Source organism: Excalfactoria chinensis, chromosome 2 (genome assembly GCF_039878825.1).
Source record: "Excalfactoria chinensis isolate bCotChi1 chromosome 2, bCotChi1.hap2, whole genome shotgun sequence".
NCBI classification, from domain to species: domain Eukaryota; kingdom Metazoa; phylum Chordata; class Aves; order Galliformes; family Phasianidae; genus Excalfactoria; species Excalfactoria chinensis.
Window position 1 is genome coordinate 107080230 of NC_092826.1, and position 24487 is coordinate 107104716.

Sequence of the window (24487 nt, forward strand, 5' to 3'; positions counted from 1 at the left end):
GCGGATGTAAATTAAGGTACCACAAAAGAGGGGAAGAATATCCCCGAGTTAATATGACCGACACTTCCCTTTCAGTTCAAAAGATGGGAAAGAAAACATAAAAGAAAGAAGGGAAGAAAGAAAGATAGAAAGAAAGAGAAAAGAAAGAAAGACGGACCCCAAACCCTCGAATCCCCGAGAAATGAAGTCCATAATTCAGTGCAGAGCTGAGCTCACTGAAATCTCAGTGCGAGCTCAACGGGAACCACAGAAATTCGCCCCTTCAAAGCCTCTCCTCTCTCTCGCCCTAAAGTTTATCACCGAGCTCTTACTCGGTATCAGTAGTGCAGATTGGGGTCAGTTTAGTGGCATTTAGAAATCTCCCAGCAATTCATTTTCGCCTTATCCGCAAGCTCATGCCCAAGTTTTTATACAACTATTTTTTTTACAATGATTTTTTTCCTGCTTATTTTTTTTTCCTATTTAAATATCTTCTACTCGTGTAAAACTTTTTCCCCCTCCCCTACGGACCATCAAATCCCGAACACATCGTATCCAGGCGGCCCGATGTAGCGGGAGCTGGGAAAAAGATAAAGCCGAGATTTTCAACCGCCTCTCATATTTCCACAGTATAAACGTTCACAATCACACACGCACAATAATAATAAGAATAACAGTGCCCCGCGGGTCGATTCTCACACAGGCACTCCGGGGATACTCTCCCACACGCAGATAAATACCCAGATATTTTACAGTCTGGGCCAGGTCTTTGAATGTTTTAAGCAACGCCATCTACTCGTGGCAGAAGTGGTTCTTATCTATGTACACGGCAGTAGCTCGAAAGCTCGGACTTGTGCGTGTCTTAGAGCAAGTCCCGGCTGATCGCAGATGTACATCAGCCTGTGGGGATTAATAGGCTGTGACAAACCTATGGGATTTTAGTAGCAGAAGGAGCACAAGGTAAATAACAATATAACAGCGAGCGCTAAGGACGGGCCTGGTAGCGTTTATTAAACACGGTTCTACTCCCCTGACTTTTCCTCTGTTTCGTCGCTGCCGGGCTGTGTGGAATTTATGAATTTGTTTTCCTTTTTCCATTTCATCCGCCTGTTTTGAAACCATATTTTAATCTGGCGCTCGGTAAGGCAGAGAGCGTTCGCAATCTCAATGCGTCGTCTTCGGGTTAAGTATCTGTTAAAATGGAACTCCTTCTCTAACTCTAGCGTTTGGTAGCGGGTGTAAGTCTGCCTCCCTCGTCTCCCATGAGCTCCATATACTGTACCTGCAGAAGTAAAGACAAAACGAGCGCGTTGGACAGGGCCCAGTGCTTTCAGACCACAAAGCCGTGCCGCTTTTCGCGGGGGGGAGGGGGGGGGCTGCTGGGGGTGGGGATGGGGGGAGAGAGAAGGAAGCTGTTGGGGCTTTTTTTGTCCCCCTTTCTTCCTGCCTGACCCTCTGGGGGTGCGGATGTGCTCATGGGGTGGCCGTGATACAAAGGGGCCGTAAGGTGGTGGGGAGGAGGGGGGAGAGAGCTCTAGGTAGCACCCTACTCAGGCGCGGGGAGGCTGCGCGCACACACATACACACACACACACACACACACGTGTGCGGGCCGGGGCTGTGCGTGTGTGTGCGTGTGCTGACACAAACACGCTCTATTGCTCTATGGCTACAGAGGAGCTGTAATTTAAGCATAATGATAGACATCAGCTAAAGATCATAGAACAGCCTTTGCCATTTGCTCCGGAATTTATTGCCCTCCAATGCAAAGCAGCATCAGAATGGTCTTGCTAAAAGTTTAACTTCCCCTCCTCAAAAAAGAAATACAGCCCACAGTCCAACGAGCATAAACCTGGGAGGGGTTCCCACTCCCGGACTCATTAGCAAATAATGCAAGCAAACGTGATAATTGAATTATCTAAAATAAGTGCCACCCCGATAGGACCCCTCCTTTCTCCAGCACCACTCTCAGCCAGAACGGTTCGATCCCGTGCAGTTCACTTTGTAAGGCAGAGAAAATCCGCGATGCCATGGGAGTGCGGCCCCGAAACGTGCTCTCAATATCCAATACTAATGAGCTGGGGGAGGGGGGCGATGAGGAATGTGCCACAAATGCATTGGATCCTCAGTGCAGAGGGCATATTCCTTGCATCGCTCTCTGACAATGAAGGAGCCGAGCTTTGGGGGTGACTTTAGAAGAGTGGGAAAAGAGCTTTGCTCTCTCCCTTCTATTGCCATTATTTTGTCTCCCGTTTCACCAGGCTGAGCTCCCGGCCGCTGCTCCCAGGGTGCCAGGGTGCCAGGTTCCACCCGAGCGGGTGCCTGTGGAACCATTGCACCCCGGCAGCCCGAGTTTACCTAAAACAAGCAACCAAAACAAACAGCCAAACAACCAAACGAAAAAAAAAGGGGGGGGGGGGGAAAGAAACTTTTGTTGCCCCTTCCCTTCGGTTGCTCTTAGTCACTTACCGGCACAGGAGTTCATCCGCTGCATCCAGGGGTAAACAGGGCTCGTGTACTTCCGGTCGGTGCCTTCGTCATTCACAATTTTGCTTTGCACGCCGTTGGATTTGTATTGTTGCTCGGGAGAAAAGTGCAGATAGTCCCCGTGTCCCCTCTGTTTGCCACTGCCGGAGGGAGAGGCGCTACTAATTTCCTTGTCTGAATAGAAACAGGAGGCTCCGTACTCATAGGAAGCCCGATTGCAAGCAATGACGGTGTTGGACTGTTGGTAGAAACAAGGTGAGGTGTAGGTCTTGTCCTGCAGGCTGCTCGCCCCGTACGAAGCCGGAAAATGCCTCAGAGCATCATAGCCCGCCGGGTACAGGGGGATCTGCCCGAGGAAGGAGTCCTGGCCAGCGGGCAGGCTCCCGGGGAAAGTGGGATTCACGAAATAGGAACTCATTTGCTCTCCCCTCTCCCGGACCGTGATTTGTTGTGTATTAGTACATCTGGCTATAACTATTAGTAGTCATCGAAGTGGTTTGTTTCTGGATGGCCGAGCGCCAAAAGCGACAGCAGAAAATAGGAGCAGCTGACGGCGGGGCGGCCAATGGGAGAGCGAGCGGCGCCCGCTCCCCCGGGGCCGCCGCCACCGCGCCGCGAAGTTACCGACAGCCCCGGCCCCGCCGCGCCGCCCCGCGCCGCCCCGCGCCCACGGCCCGCGGGGACCGACCGCGCCCCCGCCCGGCGGACCGCCCCTCGGGGATCCCGCCGTGGGAGCGGAGGCGCGCGGGTGACAGCGGTGGACGCGGAGCCCCCTCCTTCGGTGGTCGGAGGGAGGGGGGCCTCGGGGGGCGGGGGGGGAGAGGAGGCTCCCGTAAAAGTTGTCGCCGCTCAGCGCCGAGGAGGAGTGGGCGAGCGCCGGGCCCCGGCCCTGGGGAGGGGGCGGGCGATGATGGATGCTGCGGAGGGAAAGTTTGGAGCGTGGAAGGGGCAGCGCGGCGCCGGAGGGGCTCTGCCGGTGGGAGAGCGACCGCACCCCGCCGCCGTCCCCACAGCGGCGCTGGGGTCGAGGCCGCCGGGCTGGAGGTGGTGTGCCGAAATCCCCCCTCCTATGGGGCTTCCCGCCCAGGCGCCAGCTTTGTGTGAGGCTGCGCCTCCCGCGTGGGCCAGGTCCCGGGCGTTAATGAGCGCTCCAGCAATTAACGGCGAGCTCCGGGCCCGAGTGGGGAAGTGCGGCCTGCGGGGAGGGGGTGTTCCCAGCGCCCGAGAAGGAGCCGAGAAAGGCCGGGAGAATCCCCGCGCACAGCCCCGATACACCTCCACGTGTCGGCCTTCCCGACTCTCCCCACCCCACAAACACCCCGGCCGCTGCCAGGCCGAGGGAATCCAACATCCAAACCCAACAACGAGCCGACGGGATTATCCCTAATTAATACAGCCCCGCTAATGAGTCAGTAGAAGCCAACCGCTTTCGTTGTAGCTCTAAAATAATTTGCTTAAACGCGGATGTGTTTCTTTAAGAGGGAGGGGAAAAAAAAACAACAACAACAAGCAACAAAACAATGCGAAACAAACATTTCCACGTTCATTTTTCAACATGGCAGTTACCCGTAGCGGAAATCTCATTCCCGGCCCAGGGCAGGGACAGTAACAGTGCTGATGAAATTCGGCCGCGATGCTCACGGCGGAACCGTAACCCCGCGGTGCTCGTTCCCATTACAACACAGCCAATATCCTAATTTAAAACTCTATCCGCCGGAAAGTGACATTCGTGCGAGCCCCGTTTCCTAAAGCAGCTTTAACCCGAGTGTTCTGTTGTTGTCGGAGGACTATTTATCTCATTTCCGGGGGCTGATTACGATACCTATAAAACAGCAGCGAGTTAAAACGTCGCCCCACAATAGTTCGTATTGTTCGCGGCCTCAGCTGGACTTTCACATTCAGATGTTGATTGCCTCCAATTTTTTTTCAACTTCTTTAAACTCCCGGTGCCGGCCGATCCGCGGCCACACCTGGCAGAGCTCCGGCTCTGAGCTGCGGGCTCATTGGGAAACGCGTGTTTGCCTTCCCCAGGAAAGTTTTGTACTCTCTGCAAATAGGGCTATAAAAAGGGGGAACGGCAGCGGCCCAGCGCGGTGAGCACAAAGAGGTTTCAAACGAGAGCAGTTCCAAAAACGTGGAACAGAACGAAAACGCGCCGTGAAACATCAATATTCGGGGCGAGCGGAGAGCAGCGGCCCTACTTTAAAAAGTTGTGGCCGGGCGGCCTTTGTGTGAATCCATCGCACGGAGACCGAGGTTTAAAAATCGCGCAAGGCTCTTTTTTATTTACATTTTGCAGCTTTGCTTTATGCGTTGATTTATTTCTCTCTCTCTCTCTCTCTTATTTTTTTTTCTCCTTTTGGTTTTTCCTTTTCTCCCTCGAGTTATCGCTCGCATCCAAACCGGACCATCTGCACCCCGGCCGCGGGCAGCGAAACCATATCTTCGTTGCCCCCATAATATCGAAAGACGCTCTATGTTCCCTTCTGCGCGGCCGGGCCGCGGCCGAGCCGCTTCGGTGACAGCCGAACGCTCGGCGCTGCGCTCTGTGCTGCGCTCATATCCGCACGTCCCCCGCGCTCCTCCCCCCGCCCCCGAGCACCCCGAATCTCGGCACCCCGAGCTCTGCCTGCTCGGCCACATTCATTGCTGTTTTCCTGCCGGGAAGCAGAAAGCAGCCGTAGCGTTTTGCCATAGAGCCCCATGCTCCAGCCCCCGGTATCTCCCGGCCGTGCGTTTGTTTGCAGAGCTCCCCACGTCCCGCGTCCCCCTCTCTTCATCCACAGGTACAGGTGCGGGGGCACTTCACCTCCTAACCCTAAAACCCTCCTTCTCCTCGTCCACAAACCCCCTTACAAACCATTATCTGCTCGGCAGCGTCCCCCCCGCCCCCTACCCTTTAACTAAGAGCTCGAATCCGAGCGCTCCGGACCGGACGAGCGGTCGCTCTGACCCGAGGGACACTGGGGAGAGGCCTGGAGGGCATAGACCGAGAGCCGCCCCCAGCTGACACACACACACACACCGAAGGCACAGCGAAGGGAGGGGGCAGCGCAACATCGGCCCAAGGGCGCGATGCTCCATAGAGGTGCGGTAGGCAGGATTTCCTTTTAAAATATATCTCTCTTTTTTTTAATATATATCTTTATGGGTGAGGAGAGGCGGGGGTTAAGCCCCTGCGCTGCGCCGGCAGCAGCGGCGCAGTCTCCCGGCGCTGCCCCGCTCCCGATGCCCGCCTCCGCCGCTCGGCCACGCCGTGGCAGCACTGAGCACCGCCGCCCGCAATAAATAATCCGCCGCTCGCCGCAGCCCCACTCCGCCGGGTACCGCAATGCAATGCAAATGCGAGGCTTCGGCGGCACAAACAGCGCTGCGAGCCGCTCACCCGTGATGGCTGTCACCGAGGGGCGGCGGCGGGGGCCCGGGAGCCTTCCCCGGGCGTTGTAGGGTGGGGACTCGCACCCTCTCCCCGCTCACAGTGAGGGGAGAATGGGTTCAGCCCCGGGTCCCCGATCCTCTCTGCTGCACGCAGCCGAGCTGAGCGCTGCCGCCGCCCGAGCGCTGCGCCACGGCTCCGCGGCGACCAGCCGAGAGAGACAACCAAAGGCACAGCCGTGCTACGGGAAGAACCTTCCCCCGGACACAGGAGCGTTGTGCCGTAATTCCATTCTCCCCCCCCTCCCCCTCTCCAAAACAGCCTTAAAATAATCACAGATAAATCACATCTAAATTTCAGCTGCCGCGATGGAGCTTAAAGTTAATGCTGCGAAAGAAAAATATTGCTTTTATATACATATATAAATCATCTTCCCCCCTCCCCCCCTTCCCCCCTCTGCCTCCGAGCCGGCAAAAATAATAATAATAACAGTAATCCTCCCGGATTGATGCTGTAAACCTGAATTCGTAGAAAATAATCGGAATGCCACAGCGACCCCCCGGCAAACGCAAGCTGAAATAAACTTGGTGAAAAATCCACGCTTCCCGTATAAATAATAGCAAATCGGCATTTTATTCTGCATCTCCGCATGCACAGGTTAAACCGAAAGGAGCCGAGCAGCGACCGCGTCTATTTCTGGCCGCTCGCATTCCCATTCGCTTTAATTGCACACGTCTAATATCTCCCCGTATTAAAGCATGTTTCCCTGCTTACGGCAGTGTCATATACATTTCTCACCTTTTAGGTTCTGGCTCACAGGAGCCCCTGCGACTTTGACAGCTGTCGCTTTGGCTGCACAGGAGACGAATCGCCCTCCTTTTGGTGCCAGAAGAAGCAGGAAATTAGCCAGGTTGCAAGTTGAAAATCTGCCACGCCAGTGCTTTGAATCCAATATGCCACACCTTCCAGCGGGGGAACTGGAAATTGCCATCCCGGATCTGTGTTCTAGGCGGCTGCTTATGCCGAACCTCCGCACACTTTGTTCACTATTGCCTTACAAAGAGCAAATGAAATGGGGATTGAAAGCCAGAGAGATCCGAAGCAGGACAGAGCTCAGCAAAAGAATGCGGCTCTATTCTCGCAAGGGAAATTATAAAAAAGTTCATGTTCACGGTTACCATCCACATGACCGACAACGACCAATGGAAAAACCGAACAACTCATAAAGTTGTATTGCAAAGTTGTAAATTTTCATAAACAACAACGGATTTATGGCCTTTTCCTCATCACTAAGAAGAGGCAGGTCTTAGAGAGGCGCCATCTTACCACAGAGGCAGCCCCGGATTTTCTTTCTTTTTTTTTTTTAAAGCAGACCTGGAGTTCGCACTAATTGTATTAAAATGGCAATTAGTCCATCGGCGGGGACCGAGAGCGGCGGTGAAGGGGAACTTCAGCTCAGACGATGCTCCCGTTCTACACAGCGTTCGGCCGCCCTCAGAAAGGGACTTTTCGGGCTATTAAAAATTATTTTAATTTTTTATTTTTTTATTTTTATTTTATTTTATTTTTCATTTCTTATTTCTCATTTCTGACCTTCTTTTCTTTTTTTTTTTCCCCCCCCATCGTTGAAAGCACTTTCTCGCCTCGACGTTCTCGTGGTACACAACAGAATGGATATCTAATCCGGATATCTATCCTAAAGCGGGGCTGTTTTACCCCTCTTTTTTAAAGCCCAATTCCCGTGTCCCCCCGGCCTCGGAAAGCCGCCCGTCCTCAGCCGAACGTTCAACCCCGGGAAGTTTCGCCCATCACTTTTTTTGCTCCTTCCCAAATCTAGTTGCCCTACGTGCGAATGGGGCTCTATCACGGCCGCCTGGGCCGGGCTCGGGCTTTCTAGAGGAACCCCGGAGCACGTTGGAAGGAAACCCTGCCATAAAGAAGCTTTCCGCTTTATTAATCAACCGCGCTGGGAGAAATAAATACATTCATTTAAAAAAAGAAAGGAAAAAAAACCAAACCGAAGTAAAGATAGAGAACTGGACTGAATGCTGCCCATTCGTCACCTCGGATTATTTTATTCCTTTCGCTCATAGGGGCAAAAGTAATAATAATAACAGTGTGGTCGAATTCCTTTATTTGTGCGTGTTGGTGATTTTTTTATCCTTCATTCGAACTGTTTCCCTAATTAAAAAAAGCAAGAAAAAAAAAATCACAATTAATTGTCAACAAGCATCTTTATTTTTCCGTGTGACATAAAACACATTTATCGTGGGGGATACTTGAACACGGGATCACTTCCAAAGAGAGTTCACAGACATGATTCTTTTTTTATTCCACTTCCAATACTTACACGGCATATCCAAATGTTCACAACGAACACATCGAAACACATTGTAACATACGATTGTTTGAATAAACTTTAGCCAAACCTTCGAGACGGATTTCTACAGAGATCTGAACGATACGTCATGCGACAAAAGTTTCCCAATTTGTTACATACTTCCCAATTGATGACACGGTCTTACAAATGAGCTCCAAGACAAATATAAATGACAAAAAAAAAAATCGTTCAAATATACAATATCTGCTATCGTAGGAAAATTCACGGTATTACATATTAACACGTTGGGATCATCGGGACAAACAGATATTTTAAAGGCGGTTACATGGTCATTTAAATTCGCTTTGCCAAGAACACTTTCAGCTATATCGAGTAAGATCAACCCAGGATAAGGAAACGGCCTTGAGCAGAGGCAGCCTAAGGTAGAAGCCCACGGTAGATATTAAACCGCTTTGTACAATATTGGCGTGTGCGTTCGCTCCCTCACTCCAGAGAGTAAAGGTTCGCGGACAGAGATATATTGCAGCATATGGTTTTCATTAATAATTGCTTTGGAATAAATATATTATTTTAAATTTAAATATATTCAGCCTTTACGGTACCAAATTCTATACCAAAGCTATTGATGCGTGCTTTTCGAACGACTGCGCTTACGTTTCTAAAAGCATTTTTGCAATTCACATTAGTACGTTATCTTCTTCTGACTACTAAAATACAGCATACTTTCGAAGATAGGTAGGCGGAGCAAGATATATAGGTAGTCTGAAAAATAGGTAGTACGACTCATTGCTGTGGATTGTAGTGGTTTGTGGCACATCTTTTTTTCACCCCCCCTCATTTGCTGTTTTACCTTTTGTTAGTGTAGCTGTTAGTTACGGTACTTTCCTAACAATAATTAAAAGATAAAGGAAAAAAATAAAGCTAAAAAAGAAAAAAAAAAAAAAAAAAAGAAAGAAAAGAAAAAAAAAGAAAGAAAAGTGCAGAGCTACTTATTCAAAATTAGGTAGTTTTTTTTTTCTTAATGCGAGCCTAATGCACTTTTCCCCTTAACAACGTGATTGGGACTATTGAGTCAGGTAGTTACTTCGGAAGGTCACGGTGTACTTTATGTGCAAGCAGCAGTCCTCCCACCCAAACGTCCCCAGGAGAAACCTGCCCGAGAGCGGGTGACTGAAAACTCAAATGATTGTAGGATGCTCTCAGTATACGCTACCAGGAGGCAGGTTTGGGGAAGGACGGGAGAGGGGAGAAAAGGGCTGGAAGGCCAACCCAAGAGAGGTTTTCATGTTTGCAAACGCTCGCTTGCAAGACAGAACTAAAGGGAACTGATAACTATTTTTCTTTTTCTTTGTTTTTCTTTTTTTTTTTTTTTCTTTTTTCTTTTTAATAAAAACACTGAGTGTCTCTCATATTTTTTTTTTCCTTTCTCTCTTTAAAGGGAGCTTTTACAGCTGTCACGTGCATACGTTATTCTAAGAGATTGCTTCCTCGAATGGGACTCCCTAATCCTCCTCTTCTTCATCTTCCTCCACTTTCTCCACAGACGCTGCTGCTGACGTGGGCTCGTTGGGAGCCGGAGTGCTGGAGCTCTCCTCCTTGTGCTCCTTCTTCCACTTCATCCGCCGGTTCTGGAACCAGATCTTGATCTGCCGCTCCGTCAGGCAGAGGGCATGGGCGATCTCTATCCGCCGCCGCCGAGTCAGATAGCGATTGAAGTGGAATTCCTTCTCCAGCTCCAGGGTCTGGTAGCGGGTGTAGGTCTGGCGCCCTCGCTTCCTATCGGGACCTGAAGGCAGGCAGGCACACACGCCCAGCGGTTAGGCAAGAAAAGAAGAGGAAAGTTTTATCTTTTTTCTTTATTTTTTCTTTATTTTTTTTTTCTTTCTTTTTTTTCCCCCTCAACGTAAAGAAACAAACATCAAAACAAAACCGGCCCAAGAGAGAGTGAATAACCCCCTTCTCCCCTTCCCACCCCCCTCCCACCCCTTCACCCCCCCCTCTCCACACGCACACACTTTGTCCTAACAAAGACATTTCAGCGACACGACCTGTCCTGCTCGGCCAAAGCGAAAATTAAGTTGCTCGAGACATAGAAAAAGTGGAAAGAAAGCGTTCAGGAGAGGAGGTGGGGGAGGAAATTGCTTTTGGGAGGAGGAACTTTCCCCCGGGCGATATATTTCCCTAAAACCTTCCAGGCATTTGCGTTTTGCAAGGGGAAATAAAAATCTGGAAGGCTGGGCCTTATTTATCTTATTTTGATGTCGGGGGCTCCCTCCACACACGCGTACACACACACACATATACACACACACAGCCTACTCCCCTACCCCGCCCGGATCGTAAACAATACCCCGAGTTCAGCCCTAGAAGCGAGCTCTCGCTTTTCACACACTCTCGCCCCCAGCCCGCCCCCCCAACCCCCGGCTCTCCCCCTCCCTCCGCTTTCCTGTTCAGTCCGTTTCTATAGATTCTTATCTCCGCGGAGGGGGCAGGGGGCGAACACGGCGCGGCGCGGCCCGGAGGAGCCCCGGCACAGCCGTCCCCGCTCCCGGGTTCCCCTTCCCCCCCCCCCGGGCGGAGCTTTTCTGCCCGACTTCGGCGGAGGGCAGTGGGGACTCTCACCCGAGGGGGCTCTGCGAGCACGCAGCCAACTCTCCGCATTTCTGCAGCAAAAAGCGCAAATAAACTCAATGCTAAAATTCCATAGCAAATGGAGTTAAATAAATTTACGAGGCTAGAACCCATTAATTGGGCAATAAAAAGTTTTATGATACTCATTTACATACAATGCCACGGGCTTTCTACGCAATGGCGCCTCGGCTATAATTAAAACCATCAAGGCTGTGCTGACAGTAATTTTGGCGACACGCTTTGCCTGGCTGCCACAGCTCCAGCCCCGCTCGCCCCTACCTGAAGACCTCATCCAGGGGTATATCCGGAAATTAGCCTCAGCCTGGTTGTGCAGGTTGCTTTCCTCCGCTTTCTCACAGCTGGGTTTGGTTAGGTCATTGCAGAGGACGGGAATGTTCTGATCAAAAGAGGAACAATGCAGGTTGTAGGCATCAGAGCCCAGGCTGTATCCGGAAGAGAACGGGCTTTGATATATGGTACTGTTCACATTGTACAAGCCGGGCATGGAGGAGGCGAAGGCACCCGCGCCTGGTCCATAGCCGCTTCTCTGGGAGTTGCTTGCAAAGGAGCAAGAAGTAGGCTCTGCATTTTGGAAAAGAGAAGCCCCCGCCGTATATTTGCTAAAAAGCGCATTCACATAATACGAAGAGCTCATAATTTTGACCTGTGATTTGTTGTCCGGCAGGCTTCAGTGTCGGTTTTACGAGGTAGCGTGATATATGATAACATTACACCCCCAGATTTACACCAAACCCCATTTTCTTTTGGACTGAGCTGCCTCCAGCACGTGACCGGTCATATGACGCCGCCCGCCAATCCCCGCCCGCCTCACAGGTGGTGCCGGCCGCGGCCCGCCGGTGCCCGGCCATGGACGGGGCCGCCGGGGCCTCCGCCGCCGCCCCGCGCCGTCGAGCCGCCGCCCCTCCGCCCCCCGACGGCACCGCCGCCTCCACGGCGCGGAGGGTGGGGGGGGGGAGAACCCGGGTCCCGCTCCGCGGAACCGCTCGGCGGCGACGGCGGAGGAGGAGGAAGCGGGGGGGGGGAGGCGGGCACCATGTGGTCCTCGTTAGACGGGGAGGGGGGGTGGGAAGGGGGGGCAGGGGGAGAACGTTAAAAAGAAAACAACTTGATAAAAGTGAAAGCGCTCGTTATTATCATTTTTGTCCATGCCGTAAACACGCAGAGAGGTCACTAATACACTAAGGGGGATGGGGGGGGCTTGGGGCGCCCTTGGCTACGGGGCACAACCGAACCCTGTAGTTTCCGGATCCCGAACCGAACATAGGGGTGTGCGGAGCCCTCAGCGAGACGGCCCGGCCCTCCTCCTCGGGAAGAAAGGAAAACACCACCTCCCCCCGAATAAAGGCAGCTTACAACGTGTGGTCGAGGGAACGTTCAACTTTCTAAGCGCCTTAAAAAGCAACAAGAAAACAATAAGCTGTATTCAAGCAGCCGCCTGCAAATGCCTTCAGCCCCGAGCCTTATTTATTATTCTTTTTTTTTTCCCCTTTTTTCTTGTTGTTTTTTTTTTCCATCACCCCTTTTACCTTTCCGTCGTACGTACCTTATGGCCCCGTTCTGCTCAGCTCGTGGGGAACGCAGCCGGTTTTCTAAACCCCGGCTCCCCAACAATGCGAATGGCTCTGCATTGAGGATGCTGCACCGTGCCCTTCCTTTAAACGGATCGTAAAATGAGTTTCCTTCCCTCAGACAGGGAGTCCTGGTAAAGACAGCTTTTACTGCCTGCCTGTATTGCACATCATAAACTGGAAGGAGCACAATGGAATTGCCCCGGAAATTCTCCTTTCAATTATAGTTTGGTGCCCCGTGTACAAAGACTTTCCCACCACTTAAAATTGTTCTTGGCGATATTTCGCACGGACCCTAAACTTTCCGTTTTGTAACCGTGGAACACCCTCTCCCCCCGCACACCTCCACGCTCGCCCTTGGGGAGCCTTTATGCGCGGTTATTGCAGCCCCATGAATACAGGTTTCTGACAGAAGCGAGTAAATTCTTAGAGCGAGATCCCCGAGATATTGCTGCCTCGGAGCACGCAAATGTGGCGGCTGCTCCTAGTTGATGTACCAAGCGCCAAGCACGTGAAAACGCGGCTGATACTCGGAGGAGCGGGGGAGAATCTGGAGAAAAGGGCTCTGCTCGCGTTTATTCCGATTTTGGCAATATCGCTGCGGTCGATGTGGGAACATTCCAGCAGAAGAGGCTGCCGGAGGGGAAGAAAGGCCCAAGAAGTTAAACGAAAGCGAAGCAAACAAGACGACGACTCAAAAGATCAAAGAAGCTGAAGTAGATGACATTAGACCAATAAATTGCTCCTCTGGTGACAACATACCAAGACGCGAGGAGAAAGAAACGGCAAACATAGCCCGTGTCTAGACTCAAATATTGATAACGTCGAAGCGAACGGCGGAGCCGGGCTCGTGTATTTCGAGTTCCGCGTGTCTGCAACATAAGCGCTGCAATGCCTTTAGCTTTACGTGGGTGTCTTGTGACCGCCGCCTTTTCTTTCCTTTTGCTCGCAGCTTTTTATCTGCCAAGCCACAAATAATAATAATAACAACGTCAAAATGCCTCCCACCAAACAAATCGTCCAAGCGGCTCCGAATTGGCCCCCACCGCCTTTATGTGCGCGCCCACCCCCCGCGTGTTCGCCCAACGGAGGCACTGCTCTGTTCGGAAATAGCCCCGAAATATCTCATTCTATCTCACACAAACAACCCCGGACACCGCAGCCTGCAAAACGTATTCAAATATATACATATATATATATATATATCGAGTCGAGGAAATGGCGAGCTAGCTGAGATTGCGAGGTTTTCGTCACCGCAATCTTCTCACACGCTTTAAAACTGATCCTCCAGGCGGCATTCATTGCGTTTATTTTTTACGTGGGTGCCTCGCTTTGCATCCCGAGCTTTTCCGGGAAGTCAAAGGTAGCGATTAAACGGTGCTCAGGAGTTACGCGCGACCTGGGAGCACTCCCCGGTTATGGCTCATGTGCCGAGAGGGATCGTGATGTGGTTCGTACTAGAAAGGATTTGAGTTGGTTTGGAATCTCGCCGTAATTTATCCCCGATTATAATGGAGAGCGCTGTGCCAAGTTATTACTTCTCATGACGACGCATAAACACTTCTTAATTTCAGTGCAGTTTTACTGCCCTCGGAAAAAAAATAAAGGAAAAAGAAAAAGAAAAAAAGAATTAATCATAACAAGTTTAACAGCGCCGTTGTAGACAAACATTTGATAGGAAGGCTCTTATTAGAAAGCGGGGAGTGGCTGCTGCTCTCCATCCCTAGAAAGAATTAAATCTTTACAGCAGGGTGGGGAAAAAAATAGCACGGAGAGCGCATTCCTTTCCGATGCTGAATTTCGATGTGAAGATATTGGCTTTGATTTAAGGAAATGTAAATAAAACGCAGAGAAAGCGGTTCTGTTACGGAGCGCTGTTCAGCTTTTTCTTTCTTGTTTTTTTCTTTTTTCCCCTTGTCTGACTCTAAATTGAAAAATACCCCGATCTTCTTGCAGAGCACATTTTGTGCTTCCTTCCCTCCCACTTCTGTTTTCTCTCCAATTACTTTTTCCCCCCCTTTTCTTTTGGCAACATCTGAACGCTCGCTAGCATTCCCCGCTACTTCTCATTCCCAAGCCCGAATGCCAACGAAAGCAAAACGGAGAAAAAACACGAAAACGAGAGGAAGAAATCAGTGTAACGGGCCAGAAGAAGTTAGGAGTGACTTTGAGACACGTCAAGTTTGCAGAGTACCCGACTGTTAGCATCTATACGATATAAATACAGCGGGTCGCACGGAGTGGGGATTGCCGAGGACGTAGGCAGAGAGTTTTATTTGTACCAGATACAGATGTTGGAAATTTCCCTTCTCCGGTAAATAATGTTCAAATTAAAGCCCCGAAACGCTGCGTCTCCCGTCTTTGCGACGTGCTCCGAGGGCGGCCCCGTGCCCACCGCATCCCTCTGGCAGGGCCGAGCGGATCGGGGAGCACCCCGACTCCCCTTGTTCTACCCCAGCATTGCCGTCCCCGCGTTTTCCGAACGTGTCATTCCTCACCGGGAAAACGGGAGGCTCAGAGAGGGGCGAGGGGTCGGGGAAGGAGAGGACGGGCTCGCAGCTCCGTGCCGCCGCTCTGCCAGCTGATAGGGAGCGCGGTGGGTGCTTTGAGAATAATAACTCGGTGCAGATAGAGCGTTTGCAGTGGTCACGCATTGATGCTACCCGCACTGTGCCCCAGCTCCTCAGTGAGCAGGGGATAAGGGGAAAAAGAAAGGGGGGAGGGGGGGGATAAAATAAAAAAGAAGAAGGGGGAAAAACAACGGGGTAAAAAAAAAAAAAAGAGACAAGAAAAAATAAAAGAACAGAGTGGGAAAAAAAAACGAACTCGGCCTTTGTTGACTCGCAGCCCGTGGCTCCGGCCCACGTCCTGAGCCCACACCGTCGACATTTTAGGCGCTTGGAGGGAGGCGGCCGAGCGCTTGATGGCGGGCGGCGGCTCTTTCGCGGGCTCACAGCGCCACCTGCCGGCGCGCCGGCGCGCCGCCCGCCCGCCGCGCCCCGCGGAGCGGCACCGCGCAGGCGGCCCAGAACCGGCCGCGCCCCGCGGCTTCGTGTCCGCGCCTGGACCGGCCCGGCCGGAGGGGGGGGGGGGGGGGGGGGGAGGCTCATAAAGGCTGTTATTTCCGCTCGCTCTCTTTATCTAAAACAGCCAGACAAAACAAATGAAAAGGCTTTTGTAGAAAATCTTAATTGTGGCTGGACAGTTGTAAACTCATTAAGGGCCGAATTCCAGACAGTTTGCAGACCCGTCATTTATTACACACTCTTAATGCTGATTCTTTGAAGTTGCCTCCGTCTGCAACAACAGAGGGCGTCCCAGCATCCCAAACACCGGCTCGGGGCTCAATTAGGGGCTTTTTTGTGTGTGTGTGCACGCCAGAACGAGCTCCTTTCACTAATTAGAACTCATCAAATCTTACCCCGGATTTCTTTTATTATTATTATTATTTTTTCAAGGTGAAGCCGACAGCATTTTCCCCCCGCAGTTTTGCACATCTGTACGCTCCGTGCCGGCTCCCTACATTCTGCCTTTCGCCCTGCAGCGTTTTACACCCCATAAACGGTTACAGCAGTCATTTTCTTTTATTGCGCTGCACGGCTCTGAATTTTCCTAACAACAACTTCTGCCAAGACCACAAGTGCTCTCCTTCTTATTTCGCTCTCGGTACATATCTGTGCCATCTATACGCGGCTGCGGAAAGGGAGCCGCTCCCACCCGACAGATCCGCGCTGTCGGGGCGCGCAAGAGCCTCCCCAGAGGGAACGTGTCCGCCCCAACGTGGCTGCAGCGCAGCCCTCGCAGACTCCGCGATTTCTTTTGTTGCAGAGCCCGGTTTGGCTCGGGGCGGAGGGGGAGGGGTGGGCTCAAGTTGGGGGGGGGGGGGGGGGCAGAAATTTCCTGCTCCGAAGAACCTCTCCGCTCCCTTCTGTTGTTGCTGTACAGGAATAATCGGATTTTGCCTCCCCTGCTCCAGCTCTGCTCTTTTCCTCGGCTGAACCAGCGAGTAAAATTGACACCATAAATTCTACCATAATTGTCAGTAAAATTTTATCTCTCTCCGTCTCTCTATATACATACATAATCTGCGGCGCTAGTAAAATGCAGCGGGTTGTTTTTATTTGCCACGGGACATTTAAAAAGGAAAAAAAAATCCCAAACGCGAAGGCGAGGGGAGAAAGTAATGGGGGACGTTCTCAATACCATATTTTTTGCATGGGCGATTATCTCCAGAAGGGGATTTAGAATGGGCTCAGGGCGCTGGTTCCTTTCCCAGCTCGCTGCAGCACGCCGGGCTCCGAGCGCGGTATCGAGGAGCAACGAAGCGGCCCGGTGTAAACGTCGCTTTCTGCACTGGTTTACATGACGGCCCTCTCCGAGGAGAACGGCACGTTTCGGGTCGGTCCGCAGCAACCCCCTCCCCGCCGGAGGAATTGAATAAAATCGCCTTAACGTGAGCGTGAGCCCCCGCTCCTCTTTGCAGGAGCTGCCGTTCTCCATCGCTAAGCTCCGGCTTCCAAAACGGTGTCCGGGAGGGGGGAGCTGAGCCTCACCCCCTCGGGGAACCAAAGGCATTCCGGACCCATTTAGAGTCAAAAGAAGCCCAGTTTTCCCCGTGCAGGACTCCGCGTCTGCAGAAGAGCACACAAGAAGCCCCAGCTCGGCTTTCAGCCTCGCCACGTCCGTTGGGGACATCGGGGTGGAACTCCTTGCTTAAGAACCTTAAAACATCACGGAATAGAAAAGAATCAATATATTTTATTTGGCAAAAAAAGTTAAATATCATTTCAACACAACGATTTGGTCAGTAGGCCATGAGGTAACTATTGCAAAATAGACAGTGTACGTTCTGCATCAACATCACTTCCCGGATTTATTATTACTACGATTCCTTTCTTTTTGTCTTTCTTTCTTTCTTTCTTTTTTAATAAGCGATACAAATTTACAATAACCAAATGTAGGTTTTTTTATAGCGTATAATTTATTATCAATAAAATTAACCTTCATTACAACAACCATCAAATCATTCGATTAAAATTAAAACGTAAACCATAGGTAGTTACCCTTTCACATATACGTATAGCTCCGAAATCTGCTAACTGCTCACTGGTGCAAAAACAATAGTTAAGCTAGTCTGCTTAGTTACTTTTTCATATATAGATCATATATACAACTGACACAGACAGTACGAGATATATATCAACTGTGCATACTAAAACGACTCGTTTCCATGTATTTTGAGAACCGTCATTCTCAGACATTCCGGACAAACTTCTTTTTATTTCTACGTTTGTGTGTGTGTTTAAATTGGGATATATATATATATAATATATACTTTACAATCAAAGGTTAACTGTCTAATTATACAGAAAAGACTTAATACGCTACAGAGCTATACTCTATGCCATTTTTATAATAAACAACCTGAGTTCAAATTGAATCCTAGCTTACACAATTACATCCGGTACAGCACCCAAGCACATAAATTGAGTCACAAACATAATTACCACAATAAAACACAGTGTTCAAGTATTAGAGCAGAGAACTCTCTGCCGCGCAAAGAGCGAATAAAATTAACTACGTCGACTAAACTATACAGTCCGTAAATAGTTGTGCATTATGAAAAGGTAGTTTTTGCTCGTCGTTCTCTTTTTTTTTTATTATTATTCTTTTTTTTTTTTCTTTTTTTCTTTCTTTCTTTTTTTTTCCTCTTTTCCTTAAGTGAAGAAACAGGTAGATTTATACAAGCTAGCTCAACAGCCGTTGCGTGCTATAATGCCCCCTTTTTCTTTCCTATTAGAAAACGAAAAGTCTTACTGTACCTCTCCTGGCAACTGGCCTCTCCATGCTACTGTGACAAGCAAGGTACAATCCTAATCAGAATTTGCCTTGGGAAAAGAAATGAGGCCTGGACCCAGACGCATTGCAAGGCAGGGCTCGAGGGGAGGGTTTTGTTGGTGGTGGTTTTATTTTATTGTTTGCTTTTTTGTTTGTTTTGTTGTTGTTGTTTTACTTTATGCATTTTTTGTTTGTTTGTTTCCATTTAACCCGCGTATCCCCATCATTCGTCCTTCGCTCGGTCTTTGTTGATTTTCTTCATTTTCATCCTCCTGTTTTGAAACCAGATTTTCACTTGTCTCTCGGTGAGGTTGAGGAGCCTGGCCACCTCGTACCTGCGGTCCCTGGTGAGATACATATTGAACAGAAACTCCTTCTCCAGTTCCAGCGTCTGGTGCTTGGTGTAAGGGCAGCGCTTTTTCCGGGTGGACCTCGCGTGGAGCCAGTTAGCAGCGGGGTTATCTGCAGGGGGGAGCGAGAGGAGAAGTTGAGGCTCAGGATGGTGTCTGGCAAGGGAGGCGGGGGGGTCCTGATGTCGGGGTGCCCTTAGTCTCCGCACTGAGCACAGAGCACCCACATCCCCACTCACGGTGCGGGGGGAGGGAGGAAGGGGGGGTCACGGAGACCCGTGAGCGGCAGAGACACGCCGCCCCCGCCTCCCTTCGCTTTTTTTTATTGTTTGTAGGATGCAGTTTGAAAACAGCCGTCCGCCTGCTCTCTGCTGGCTGTCTCCTTCCTTCCTGCCCTCCCCGCAGCCCCTCCGAGTGCCAGCCCGGCCGGAGCGGCAGCTCGCCTAAATTGGTTCTCTGTTACAATTCGCCCTTCTCCCGTGTCATCGCTGGCAGGACCCGAGGAGCTGACGGGCCAGCCATCGGTCGCCGTCATTACAGCCCCGGCAGCTCAGGGCCCTTATTTGCATGGCGTTATTAGCAGGAGCAGCTCCGCTCCGCGGCCCCGCAGCACCCAGAGCGGGCATTTCCGCCGGGAGGCGGAGGGGGAGGAGGGCACCGCGCAACGGCGAGGTTCCGGCTGCCGGCCCTGAGCTGCCCCCCCCCCCGGCCCCACAGCTCACATTCACCACCAATGATTCTCGGGCACCCTCTCCGTGAGTGCTGCGAGAGGATGCGAGTATGTCCTGCGAAGTTAGCTGGGGTGGCCGGGGGATGGGGGGGGGGGGGGCGGGGAGGGAGTGAGGGAGAGAGGGAGGGGTGGGATGTTTTTTCCCCAATTATTTTATTTTATTTTAAGTCGCAGCCGCAGAGAGGGTTTTTGTTCTCCCCTCGGCCCGCAGAGCCACAGCCGGCCCGAATCCCGGCAGAAGCCCCCGAGGGGCAGCACGGATCTCAGCCCCAGATGCCCGGGTAGCACAGAGCCCCGCACCGCGCCTCCTCCCCGGCCCCAAACGCGCCGCCCCGCAGTCCCACTTACTTGGATCAATGTGTGGTTTCTCTCCGTTTGCCTCACTTTCTCCATTGTTTTCAGAGAATGCGCCTTCGTGGCTTTGCTTATCCCTATCAACTGGAGGAGAACCACAAGCATAATCAGACAGAGACAAAGTGTGAGTGTCAAACGTGGTACAGTCACCCCTTCTGGCCGCCAGCGGTTCAGGTTTAATGCCGTAATGCCTGCTGGTAGGTAACCCGGGGAAGGACAAGGAGCCCGGCACAGGCTCGAGCCACGAACGCATGTACCTGCCGTCGGGCGGTGCCACGGGCGCCTGGTGGTGCGCGTAGGGGTGGTACACGGCGGGGACGCCGCTGGCGCCGGCGGGGTGCGCGGGGCTCCAGGGGGGGCCGAAGACGGGCGCCTTGGGCTGGAAGCTGCAGGGGGTCAGCTCGGGGTGCTCGGCCAGCGCCGGGCGCGGCGGCGGCCCCAGCGGCGCGGGGGCGTAGCGGGGGGCCGCCAGCTCGTCCCCCTCCGGCACCAGGAAGGAATCCACGTAGTAGTTGCTGAGGGTCCCGGGGGCCGACATGGCGCGGCGCGGCACGGGCGCCCGACCCGCCGCAATTCGGGGCTGCGGCTTTCACGTAACAACTTGGTGCTGGCGGAGAAGTAGAGTCAGTAATAAGTTGGGGGCAGCCCGGGAGCCCATTGGCTGCCCCGGTCACGTGGCGGGGGAGCAGAACAATAAAGTATAAATCAGTCCGCGGGCTATTAATGGGTCAGTGTTTTCCAGCCATAATTTTTATAGCGAGGCCATATGTTTTTATGCAAAGGGATATTTGAGTTATACGGCGGAGTTTGTTTTAATTGCGGCCAAGTGAGATTAAAAGATCGGATTCCGCATTAAGCCCCCCCCCCCCCCCTTTGCCTTTCTTTCTCTCCTCTCTCCGTCCCCCTCTCTCCTTTATTTTTTCGTTTAAGCGGACTATTTTATACCATAATTAATCATCCCATCAGTGAGTCGCGTTCCCTACGTAACAAAAAAAAGCCAGGCACAAAAAAAAAAAGAAGAGCCCAAACCCTTCTTGATCGGAGACCTTCACATAAAATTATACAACAATCGAAGCAATAAAAAGAAGCAAAATAGCAGTTGCGGCGTACTGTATTTAAATACATATTTATTGTATTTCATAAGGAGTTATTGTTTCGGGAGCCACGGGGTTGTTATGAAGTCAGTAACTACGAGCGCGCTCATTTGCATCGCTGTGTTTCACAGCAGTAAAAATTTACGAGTGCTCGGAAAGGTTAAATTATACCATTGTGTTTCGTTTGGGAGCTCCCTGTAAATAATCCCGTTCCGATCCGCGCTAAGCGGGACCGGCAACGAAAAGTCAAACCCGACTCATCCCACGGCCGGAACCGCTTCGAAGGGCCTTTGTAGGACCGGGGGAGGATCGGGACACGGGGATTCTGTCCCCTCGGACCGGGCTGAGAGCGGCAGTGACCGAAGCCCCCTCCTCGCCCGGCCCTGCCCTTGGACCACCTCCCCCCCCATCGGGCAGTGGGGCCGCCGAGAGCCGGGCAGCGGCGGGCAGCAGCGTCGCTGGCTCCGATTTATTCTTAACTATGCAGCCAAGCGGCGGGGGAGAGGGGGGGGAAGGGGGAAGGGGAGAAAAAGAGCCTTGTGCCCGCTGCAGAGAGCCACCGCGCTCGGAGGGGAGGATATAAGAGGGGCTCTCGCTTTCGGCCGCCCCGCGCCCCACGGAACAGAGCGGACTTATTGATTTGGCAGCAGGACGCGCGTTGGAAACCGAGCAGAGGGTTACGGTCCTCCGCGGAAGAAGGGGAGGGAGAGGGGGGAAAGCGAGGCGCGGCCAGATCCAAGGCCAGTGTTAGGGATTAAACGGGGCTGCTCTGAGCGCCCGCGCCGCCGCCGCCGGTCCCCGTCCCTCTGGCGGACGCGCTGTGGAGAGGTGTGCGGGGGGAGCCCCGAAATCCCCGCAGGAGGCTCGGGGTGCTCGGGGTGTGCTGGGGTAAAAACAGAGCCGAGCAAACGGAAGGCAAGGCCGAGTAAGAATGAAAATCACGTGTAAATATCGTGCGTGCACAAGTGTGGTTCTAATTAGTTTTACATGGCTGTGTGGGCCGCTTCTCTCCCTCTCTCTCCCCTCTCTGTTTCTCGCTTTTTCTTTTCATGTCCTCCCAACAGTTTAGCCAGAAATCGCGCCGAGACCCCATTTTAACGACGCTCTCTCCCCATTCAGGATTACAATGGCCCATCATGAAACTATTATCCCTTATTAGAGCTAGAAAATTATAAAACACATACAGGAACCCCGCAAACGGGGAGCCCGTTAGTTTCGAGCAATTCAGAATATGCACATAAAGATCTTCTCCGCTATTTTTTGTGGCCGTTGCATAGACGCGCCGTAGTAGCGAAAAAATAATTGTATTTCTTTCCTGGAAAGACGGAACTCGACGTCATTTATATTTATTATTAAGAGTCAGCTGTGGTGAAATGTGATTGTAGAACTTCCTTTTTCCATTCAGAAAAAAAAATAATCTTAGCTGCAGGAGTCCTGGATGTTTATATTCGAATTTGGGTTCTCAACTTGCGGCGGGGTTTCCATTTTGTTGGGTCCTCACCAAAAATAATAGTAAATGAATAACAATAACAAGAACGTTGAAAAGAACGCGCCTGCGTTTTTATTTCCCTGTAAAATTCGGAACGCGGTCGCTGCCAACACCCGAGCGGCAGGAGAGGGTGTGCAGAAAGAGCGAGTGAAAATAGGGCGAATACTTGCAGGCTTTTTTCACGCGGTCGCAGCGCTGCTAATAGCGCTCGAGCGTTCGCCTTTCTTTTCGACCTTTTAAGGCACAGTTTTCCCTAAAGTAAGTTTTTCATACGAACCACGGAAGCTCGTGGGAGGCTGCACCGGTTTCGTACGGTTTGCCTTGCCCGTCATTGCAGGATTTGGTGGCAGCAGATTCCGGGAAGGACCTACCGGCCATCCTACCGCGGTACGAAATCGGAATTTCCAGGCACGAAGCACCGCTCTCGTGGCCGAATAAAACCCCTCCAGGCCTCCATCCCGGCAGAGTAAAACCCGCAGCGCTCCCATCCCGCTTGCTGCGGCAGGAAGCACGCCTCTGCGAGGGGCAGAGCTCCGCGGCCGCGGGCTTTGCTCGGGTTTTGAGCTGGAATCTGCCTCGCCTTTTCCTGCCGCCGCGAACGATTCGGACGGAACCCACCAGCGCGGAGAGATGCTTTGGCACAGCGGGCAGAAAGAATGACTCAGAGTTTGGGGGAAGCGGTCCAAAAGCGGAGCGATGTGAATGCAACGGGATATAAAGCACAGAGGCGAAGCTGTGCATGAAGGCTACAGAGGCACGCACACACTGTAAATACACCGCCGGTATGTACACAGAACAGGGCAGCCCGACAGCAGCACGGTGCTCACAAGCAGACACGAGCACTGCTGTCGGACCGCGGTGTACACATCTGCTCCTGGCCCAGCCGAGGCGTCTCCTGCGAAGATCCAGCTTAGGGTAGGTCTGCCTCAAATCCGCTATCTAACTGCGCTCCGTTTCTGCAGCCCCGTCTGGAGCTTCAGAAAAAAAAAAAGTTTTTCTTTTTCTTTTCTTTTTTTTTTTTTTTTTTAAGCAGAAATAATCGAACGGTCATTCAGGGGAAAAAAAAAAAAGAAGGGAAAACAAATATATAGAAAGCCAAACCCAACCCCACAGGAGTGCCTTTCTCTGCTGGTTCCCGTGCCCTCCTTTCTGCTTCGGGGCAGCCGGCTCGGAGAGCGCTGCCCTCCCCGTGCTCTGGGCGCAGGGCCCGGAGGGAGGCCGCCCCCGCCGCGGGCGCCGCGGACACAAAAGGCGGCGGGCGCGGCGCGGCGGAGCGGCGGCGGCGGCGGAGGGCCCGGAGAGGTCGCTGTTGCCCGTTCCGCCGCCGCGGAGAGCGGCCCCGAGCGCGCCGCAATCGTGATCGTAACCGAGGCCTTGTGGGCCGCGTGGCGCTGAGCCCGGGGTAGCGGGCCCGACGGCGGGGGCTCGGGGCTCCGCGGTCACTCCCCGGGAAACACGTGGACGAGAGCGGCTGGCGGGGAAGCGCAGCCCCCGGACCCCGTGTGTCGGTGCGCTCCTGGAGAGGGGCTGCCCGGCTCGGTCTCTCCCCTCCCCCGGGCGACCGAGAGCTTTTCGCCCTCCGGCTTTGAATAAATCCAGACGGAAAAAATAAAAGCGCCCCTAACCCCCCTCCCCACCTCCCAGTCCCTCCGCCCGAGTTCTACCCACGCCGAGCGGAATGCAAAAACGCACCTGACCTTGAATGCAGCCTACGAGAGATATGAAAATCCCGCAAGCAGGCAGGGACTCGCTTAGGAGCTAGCTAACCTTGAAGAACTTGTCAAGCTTCCCCCCTCGGCTGCCGTGTTTATCTGAGGAATCAAAGGAGCCTCCGTTGCAGATGGGGAACAATGGCATTGGGACTTGACGCCTACAGATAACTTCGGCGCTAAGATTTCTTCGGGCACAAAGGACCCTCGCACCAAGCATACCTGGTGATGATATCAACTGAAGTAATTAAGGCAGTTTCGTGCTGTAGAGAGAAAGGTGGAGCCCCAACAACATGAAACTACCTAAACCACAGAGCAGTTCTCAGGCGCTAATAATTACTTTCCCCATAGCCGTGGTCTTTAACGCAAGGATCCCGCTACGGAAATAAAACCAGAAACGTGACCCCGCCGTCCCTCTCGCCCCCCGCGCACCCCGCCGGGCCCCCCGCGCCCCCCGACCGGGTTCAGGGAAACAGAGAAATAGCATCAGAACACCCCCCCTCCCCGAGGGCGGCTTTCT

At 52.4% G+C, this 24487-nt stretch overlaps 4 protein-coding genes across 6 annotated transcripts in view; all 4 read right to left on the reverse strand.

Annotated features, from left to right (window-relative positions):
• The window catches only part of HOXA3 (homeobox A3), a 44052-nt gene extending 37104 nt beyond the window's left edge, over window positions 1-6948 (reverse strand). For both annotated transcript variants that reach the window (XM_072330207.1, XM_072330205.1), the window contains exon 1: window positions 6641-6948. The gene's annotated coding sequence lies outside the window, so the exon portion shown is untranslated. The remainder of the gene's footprint in view (window positions 1-6640) is intronic.
• Window positions 29-3033, reverse strand: HOXA6 (homeobox A6). The gene is made up of 2 exons (XM_072330210.1): window positions 2449-3033; window positions 29-1261 (listed from the first exon to the last, which is right to left on the reverse strand). Exons 1-2 carry the CDS (start codon window positions 2882-2884, stop codon window positions 1002-1004), a joined length of 696 nt encoding a protein of 231 aa, XP_072186311.1. The 5' UTR covers window positions 2885-3033; the 3' UTR covers window positions 29-1001.
• A 1149-nt stretch (window positions 6949-8097) lies between the features above and the next one.
• HOXA7 (homeobox A7) lies at window positions 8098-11592 on the reverse strand. Of its 2 annotated transcripts, XM_072329055.1 has the most exons (3): window positions 11302-11592; window positions 11094-11211; window positions 8098-9969 (listed from the first exon to the last, which is right to left on the reverse strand). In XM_072329055.1, the coding sequence occupies exons 1-3, from the start codon at window positions 11467-11469 to the stop codon at window positions 9686-9688; spliced, it is 570 nt and encodes a 189-aa protein (XP_072185156.1). In that variant the 5' UTR covers window positions 11470-11592; the 3' UTR covers window positions 8098-9685. The 2 variants fall into 2 exon arrangements, with proteins under 2 accessions (XP_072185156.1, XP_072185155.1); XM_072329054.1 differs by having other exon boundaries at window positions 11094-11592.
• A 5924-nt stretch (window positions 11593-17516) lies between these two features.
• Window positions 17517-20262, reverse strand: HOXA9 (homeobox A9). Its single transcript, XM_072329451.1, has 2 exons — window positions 19670-20262; window positions 17517-18703 (listed from the first exon to the last, which is right to left on the reverse strand). The coding sequence occupies exons 1-2, from the start codon at window positions 20211-20213 to the stop codon at window positions 18465-18467; spliced, it is 783 nt and encodes a 260-aa protein (XP_072185552.1). The 5' UTR covers window positions 20214-20262; the 3' UTR covers window positions 17517-18464.
• Between the last annotated feature and the right edge of the window lie 4225 nt (window positions 20263-24487).